Source organism: Athene cunicularia (assembly GCF_003259725.1).
Source record: "Athene cunicularia isolate RWA chromosome 1 unlocalized genomic scaffold, athCun1 chr1_part1, whole genome shotgun sequence".
NCBI lineage: Eukaryota > Metazoa > Chordata > Aves > Strigiformes > Strigidae > Athene > Athene cunicularia.
Window position 1 is genome coordinate 1,796,119 of NW_020799091.1, and position 7,715 is coordinate 1,803,833.

General features: G+C 46.9%; 1 protein-coding gene across 2 annotated transcripts in view; it reads right to left on the bottom strand.

Annotated features, from left to right (window-relative positions):
* Positions 1-1,154: 1,154 nt before the first annotated feature.
* Positions 1,155-7,715, bottom strand: part of WNT11 (Wnt family member 11) — a 30,009-nt gene continuing 23,448 nt past the window's right edge. For both annotated transcript variants that reach the window (XM_026859933.1, XM_026859925.1), the window contains exon 6: positions 1,155-2,954. In XM_026859933.1, the coding sequence (XP_026715734.1) occupies positions 2,780-2,954 (175 nt within the window). In that variant the 3' untranslated portion in view covers positions 1,155-2,779. The remainder of the gene's footprint in view (positions 2,955-7,715) is intronic.

A 7,715-nucleotide genomic window follows, 5' to 3' on the forward strand; every position in this document is an offset into this window, starting at 1 on the left:
TCAGAGGCAGACACGAAGCATGAAGTACCACCGCGGCTAAAGCTCTGCTGAGGGGTCATCTCCCACCGGATGGACCTGCAGATGCCTGGTAGGCTTACTCACATCTTTTCATGCTCTGCAAAGTTATGCTTTCTTCTGACATGGGGAAAAGCAGCTGAGGAACACGGGCCCAACACCGGAGGAGTGAAATGCAGCTGAAAACAGTGTGCATAGAGAGCATTTCTTCCATCTCATTATTTTTTCACCAAGCAGAAAGACTCAGGACATCAGCAAGGGAGCAAGAAAAAGAATCATTACAGAATAGCATTGAAATGCTCGACTTTTTCTTCACTCAGAACATCCCTGCCTTGTTGGCTTCATCAGAAACTGGAAATAAAAATAAAATTCCTTAAAAGAATGAAAGTAGACAGTTTCTTTACATATCAAACGAAGCCAAATTCTGGCTTTGGAGAGCAGTGGGATTTGTGCCACCAGCCTGTCTGCATGTCAGCCTAAAGACACCCACCGCTCATCACACCGCACTGCAGAGATGTTTTAGTCCACCAACTTTTATGGGGTGACAATAACACAAACCACTGACAAACTACCAAAGGCCTCTTTTTGCATGCTCGTGGCTGGGGGAGGGAAGGAGGCGAGGAGACCAAATCCATTACAGCAAAGCAAAGTAGCTGAGGAGAACAAAATATCTCTAATTTCTCTCTATAGTCCATGATGTTTTTCTCCTCTAGCTCCCCAGGACTACTCACACACGTCAGAGGCAGTTGCCTCCTAGAGAGTGGTTGGGTGGGGAAAAATAAAGGATTTGGAGGAAGACTATGGTGTTACAGACATATTTCCCCTAGGAAAGTGCCACAGTCCCACCACATCTGTGTAGGAGTGATTTTCTGTCTGCTTACAGCATTTCTCTTGGGGAATGGGGTGCCCAAAAAATGATCTGAGGGACTTCACAGGCTCTGCTGCCTTCTGCTGCCGGAGCAGACATCCTTCTCCAATGTCACCGTTCCTAACAGGGACACAGAGCTAGTCGTCCATTGCAGAAAAAAAAAAAAAAAGCTAGAAAGGGAACCTAACCTAACCTAAAACCTCCCTTTGCTCCAACTCCTCTCCACACGCAGGACTGAGGAGCAAACCACCCATGAGAGGTATTAGTCACATTTGTTATTAAGTTCCTCGGGGGCACTGGGATATTTTACGGATGAGAGTGATCACTGATATAAAAAGCAAAACAAGAACAGTGACTCTTCCTTTCTCCAAGTGCTCTGTTTCATTGTCTTGACTGTATCTTGGCTAATTCTGCTCAAAATGAAGAGGCTGGGGAGACAGGGAATAAAAGAACTTATCTATCCCACGCCAGTGAGTGCCTCGAGCCATGCTCTTCTCCTGTCCTTGGGAGGAAAATCGGGGTTGCTTTCCAAGTAGGAGAGTGAAACATAAAAATCTAACATTTTGCTGTTGCACCAGTAACTTCAGCATTTATTTCATACTATTGTTAATGCTCGTTTATAATATATAGATATATTTACGTAGAAAGTAGAGAGTAGACAAAAGCGCGAGATATATCTTATAAATATTTCTGTATGTCCGCATAAAAAAAAAAAAATAATAAAAAAAAAATATGTACAGCCACAGATAGTGGTTCTCTGCTGTGTCAGGGCAGGGCCACGTGCAGGACTGGCACGTTCCCATTCCCTTTTGCTGGGAATAGCTGCTGCCCTGCACGACTGCTTTCCCTACAGCCAGGACCAGACCCGCTCTGCTCTCTGCAGTTTCTTGGGGCTGGTTCAATAGTTTTGCTGGGGCAAAAGAGTCAGCGGCATATTTCCCTAAGGACTTGATGGCCCAATGTGGCAGAACTTCGGTGCCAAAGGGCATCACACCCAAAGGGCAAGAGAGAAAGAGAGCAGGAGCTGGATTTCTTTTTTTTTTTTTACTTTCCCACTGCATTTTGAGTTCACTTTGTTATTTTAATCTAATGACTGCACTACAGTCTCGTGGACCCCATAAAGTCCTTCTCAGGGTACCCTACTCTCACTGCCTCTGGAATCCCAGGGTTTGGTTGTTGGGTTGTTTTATTTTTGCATGGCTGAATGTGAAACCCCATCCAGCCTGGATAAATCAAGGACAGCTTTTCCTGAAGCAGTAACTTCAAAATCGCAGACCTGTGTAAAAGAAAAGTCAAAACGAGTTGTTCATTTCAGGGGATTGACCAGAAATCTTTCCACCTTTATCATCCAGAGGATGCGTCCCTGCTAAAAATTAAGTCTTTGGCAACAAAGGCAGTTACTGATGAAAAGTTGTAGTGTTTTCCCTTCTGGGATGGTCCTAATGCAGACTCAGTACCTGTGCTAGAAGGCATAGGCAGGTGTGAGCCTTAGTTATTTTCAAACAAGAGTTGATTTTCTTCCCCGGGGAAAATTTCTACTTTTGTTTCTCAAAATACTCAGGCACTTGATGGCCGGACGTCATTGGCAACCATAGGGAATATTTTGGAAGAAGATACCATCCCAAATGACTTTTTTGTCTTCTCAGAGAGCATTTTATTGGAGAGGGGAAACATTTGTGGGTTTGTTTGGGGGTTTTTTTAAGGGTCTTATTTTTACTGGCGTGATGTTTTGGTTTTTTGTTTTGTTTTTTTTTTTTTTTTTCCCTCCTACCATCTTTCTTCGAGTCTGTGTCTTTACAAGATAAACGATGTCTAGTCAGGGAAATGTTTTCTCTTCTCTGAATAGTGCTGGGGTGCCGCTGGCGTCTCAGCTCCCGGGTGGAGAGGGGAGGGTTTTCATTTGCACACATATCTCTCGACAGTCCTCTCGCACTTTTTACAGGTTACGTAGCAGCACCAGTGGTACTTGCAGTGGCATCGCTCCACCACTTTGTCCATGTAAGGGTTGTAGCCTCTGCCGCAGCACATCAAGTCGCAGCTGTCGCTCCCATTGGAGGTCTTGTTACATTGCCTGGAAGAAAGAAAGCGATGTGAGCAAGCACAGATCCCTGGGGGGCTTTTCCCAACCCCTTGTCCTGTGGTGGTGCTGGAGCCTGACGGCTCTGCAAGGCTCAGCTGTGGCAAGCTCCTGGCAGGGAGAGCACCCAACCAAGCAGCCCTCGACAAGGGCAAGGGAGGCAGGGAGAGCACCCAGGCTGCACTTAACATCACCTGCTCTAGTGCCCAGGATTGTACTTTCTCTGGCATCCAAAATAACATTAAACCCCTGTTCTGACTCTCAGTTGGGGCTCAGCAGCACCCAGGCTGCCTGTCAGCCAGGACTTAGCTCCCATACCAGCAGACAAGCAAAGCAATCGTGATATCTTCACCAAACCAAAAACTTGTAGTGACTAGCAGTCTGTATTCCCAGGCAGGCTCCAAAGCTGTCTGAAAGGAGCTGGAAGAAGATGATATCCTAAAGGACAAACACCGGTGTTTGCCCAACACTACCTAACCTGTAAAGGATGGAGGAGGAACCCTGCAGCCACGGAGTATTTGAACAGGCTCTGTGCCAATGATCCCGGGCTGGGAAAGCTCCCGAGCAGGCTGTTACAGCCACTATCCAGCCCTGAACCTACCAGGGAAATCACAACTGATACTAGCAGGGCCAGACTCTGCACTGTCCCCCTCCGAGTGTCTCCCAGCACAGCATGACCAGCTGAGGAGCTGGTCCTACAACACCCCCAGTCCTGACCCAGGAGCAGGCAGCACGGCAGGAGCACAGTGTAGGATGACAAGTGGCCAAATATCACACGGACCTTCACTGCTTGTTTGGTTTCTGCTTTTAATTAAAGCCAGACTCATCAGGATAAGCTGGCCATTGTGTGGGGTTCCCTTGCTTTGTCTGCTTGCAAGTTGCTGGCTTGAGTTTTTCAGAAGTAACTCGTGAACTGGGGAGTCTCTTCCATTGATCCATTGATCATGGATCCACTGCCATTCTCAAAAAATCTCCTTCTCCTAAAACACTCCAAATTGGGTCACTGGACATGTGAGCACAACAGATATTGACTTTTGGATGAGAAGAAGCATTTCCTAGAGATGTTGTTTCTCCATGGGCTGTAAAGATAGCCCAGGGTGGAAGTGTTCATATTTGGTCAGATGCTTGGCTGGACACTAGTGCTGTCTGACAGATCTCGTTATGCATCCAACACCGTGGGGCTGTGAACTTGATTGAGTCTTGAAACTACTGTAAGAAAGGCAGTTTGGAGAGTAGGGGAACTGCCGACATCTCTCCTAAATCTTATTCTGCATGGTTCTTTTTCACAGAAAGACTCTGAGGCTGGTTTGGGGCAGGGAAAGGAGAGAGGAGCATGAGTCGGACTCTCGAGCTGAGCACTCCATTAATAGATGAAAACAAATCCATGAGATTTATAGGAATTCCTCATGAGGTAATGCTTTAGGAGAAGTTGCGGGATTAATGAGGTGTTGAGATTTTGTTCTTGTTCTTCCTTTATTTTTTTCTGACTCAGGCGGGCCTCCTGTTTGTTATTTCTGACTCGCATTCCTCTCCAGGTTCAGTGTTTAAAGGCACCCCCCCTACTCCCCCTCATTCGGGAGTGTGTGTAAATATTTATAAACCTTTGAAAGCCTCTACCGAAGCCGAAGTCTGCAACCACACTGAGAGTGTTTGCCTAACGCTGAACCAAAGGCGTTGTTACTGCCCCTGCAAGCCAGGGCCCCTCCACCAGGAAACCTCTGAATGACTCCTCATAAATGTATTAGTAAATGCATTAAATATTCAGAGCAAAGGTTCAAATATAGGCATGTTGACATTAGAAAAGGGGAGGGTATTTGACAACCTTACTCAGCTTCATCAGTGGATGGAAAGGTTGTTGCCTGGAGGTTCACCTAAGGAGGGTGGGGAGTCTGCAGAAGCATGGTGATGGGTGTGCAGTGCATCCGTGCCACCTCGTGATGAGAGCTCATTAGAATGGCCGAGAAAAAGGAATACGGGTCCGCTCTGACTCCACCGTTGAGGACATTGACTCCCCAAACGTACAAAGGACCCGACAGCCAAATTTACCCCATTCAAATAGACTCTTCTACCTGCTGTATTTGGACCTGGGAATCTCCCTTTCTTTGCACCCACTCCTGTGGTTTGCAAAAATACAGTGGATCTACTAGGAGATATACCTTTCCATAGCTGTCCCCATCCCGACCAACATGAAATAAAGACAGGAAAAAACAAAAATCTTATTACAAAATCCTCAAGCTTCCCTCAGTTTTGGACAAATGGACACGGATATTCTAGATGCATGGGTCAAATAGTTGAAGTTTTTGATCCCATCCTGAGCCTAAATGGACTTCTAGAAAACTTCCCTAACAATGCCACTAACCACAGATGGTTTTTTCTGTTTTAAAGCATAGCCCTGGATGAATTATCTTTTTCTTTTTTTTTTTTTTTTTAAAAAAAACAGCTGCAGTAGAGGTAGATTCTCAGGTTTATCTATGCATACAAAAAGCGAGTGGGCAAAAGCAAAGGAGCCCAAAGACCAGAGTTTACCCACAGAAGCTGCCCCTGAGCATCTGCTTTCAGAGCCCGTGGCTGCAATCTCACCAGGCTCCCTGCTGATGGGTTAAGTTCAATCTCATTTGTTTTGGGACCGGTCCAACATGATTCCAGCAACTCAGAGAAATGCCCTCCTCCTGAGCCTCGGAGAGAAAATACGAAGGCAGGCGATTGCATCTTAACACAACACTGTAACCTCTAGAAGCACTTGGAAGACGGGTGAAAAACGATGCTTCAGCCGTAATCCCGGCCAAGGCTCTGGCTCGGGAACAGGCTTTCATATTGTCACAGCGCTTTTTGCTTCTTCATGCAAGAAGGGAGGAGGTCAGCCCTGCTGACTGCACAAATCCCACTCCTATGCCTGTCCAAAACCTCCCCTTTCCAGCCCTCATTTGCAGGAACACTGCGGTGCATCATACAGCCTCATCATGGGGGTGGCTCCTCGGCAGAGATGGTGAAGGACATCCCAGCACTTCTAAGAGATCCATCCCAGCACTTCTAAAGGAGGCGAAGCCATCTCACAGATACCTCGGGGGGGATTCTCATTTTAAAAGCTATGAGTAGATGTCACGCTTCATTTCATTGTGGATACCAGTTCATTTCTGTCCCATCAGCACCTTTCTAGGAGAGATTTTTTTTTTTTTTGGTTGCCCCGCTGGCATCTGAGAGCCAAACGGAGGCCATCTCTGTACTGTGTCACCCCCAATAACGACAGATGATGACAAGGGTGGGTCATATGTCCACTGGGGCCTCACTCCATCAGTCCTACTGATAAGTGGGAGCTGCTTATGAGCACATAGGAAAAGTCATTCTGGGTCACAGCTTGGCCCATTACTCTGCAATGGCTGTGGGAAATGCTTTTCAGGGACGAAAACACAAATCTGGACACTTTCTGTAGTCCATCCCCTCATACCCACCAGCACCTGGGCTGGTGTATCAGGGATGACAGAAGGTATATTCCTGCCTAGACATCTTGGTATTCCCCTGTGGGCATGCTGGCCATGGGTTTGCCTCATCCCTTTCTAACCTCAGGGAAACCCTCTGCCTTCATGAACTCCAGAAGCCACAAGTCCCAGTAGACAGTACTGCTGTGTAAAGAAGTAATTTATTTTTTCTCCTTTAAATCAAATTCCTATTCATTTCTTTAGTGCCCCTTGCTCTGGTAATGTCAAGTTGGACAGCAGTATATAAATGAAAGAAAGAGAAAAATAATTCAAATCCCCCAGGAGGTATGTAACACAATGGACATGGCTAAAAATACATCAAAGTGCACAGCTTCATGTAAGATTTTGAGGGCAGAATCTTAACTACTTTTAAATTACTTTCTCATCCACAAGGAATGACTAGAGACTGACACTGAACAACTGTACGAAAGAGAGTTATCAATAGTACATGTCAGCAAGGAGATGTCAAGGGAGATCCTGGAACCAGCCTGTATTTTCATTAATGAGGAGTAGAGAGTGAGCTTAAAAATTTGTGGATAACCCTGAGGCAAAAGGAGCTGAGAACATTTTGTGAGAATAGATTAAAATGCAATGTAAGGAAAATACTTTCAAAAAGATCCAGATAAATATGGGAATGTTCCCAGGGGAATCAGAGAAGCAGTTCAGAAAGTGGGAAAAGATGAAGGAGCTGATTTAGAAATGTTTGTAAGAAGAGGTGCCTTCCCATCTATAAAAGATTATCTTACAGAGAGAGAAATACTCTTTATATAAAGAGGAAAGAGGACAAGAAATTATTACTTTGATTTCAGATTATGATTAGTTTGAATTCAGATTAAGAAAAACATAACATCTTTGTTGGGGACATGGACAGAGGGGCTGAGCCCACCCTCAGCCCGTTCCCCCCGACCCCGAGCTGTGTGGGGCGGTGACACGCTGGAGGGAAGGGATCCATCCCGAGGGACCTGGGCAGGCTGGAGAGGGGGGACCCTCTGAACCTCAGCGAGGGCAACAAGGCCGAGGGCAAGGTCCTGCCCAGGGGTCGGGGCAATCCCAGGCACAAATCCAGGCTGGGCCAGGAGGGGCTGGAGAGCAGCCCCAAGGAGAAGGACTTGGGGGGCTGGGGGTGCAAACTGCCTGTGAGCCAGCACCGTGCGCTGGCAGCCCAGAAAGGCCCCGTGTGCTGGGCTGCACCCAGAGCAGGGGGGGCAGCAGGGCCAGGGGGGGATTCTCCCCCTCTGCTCCGCTCTGGGAGACCCCCCTGCAGGGCTGGGTCCAGCTC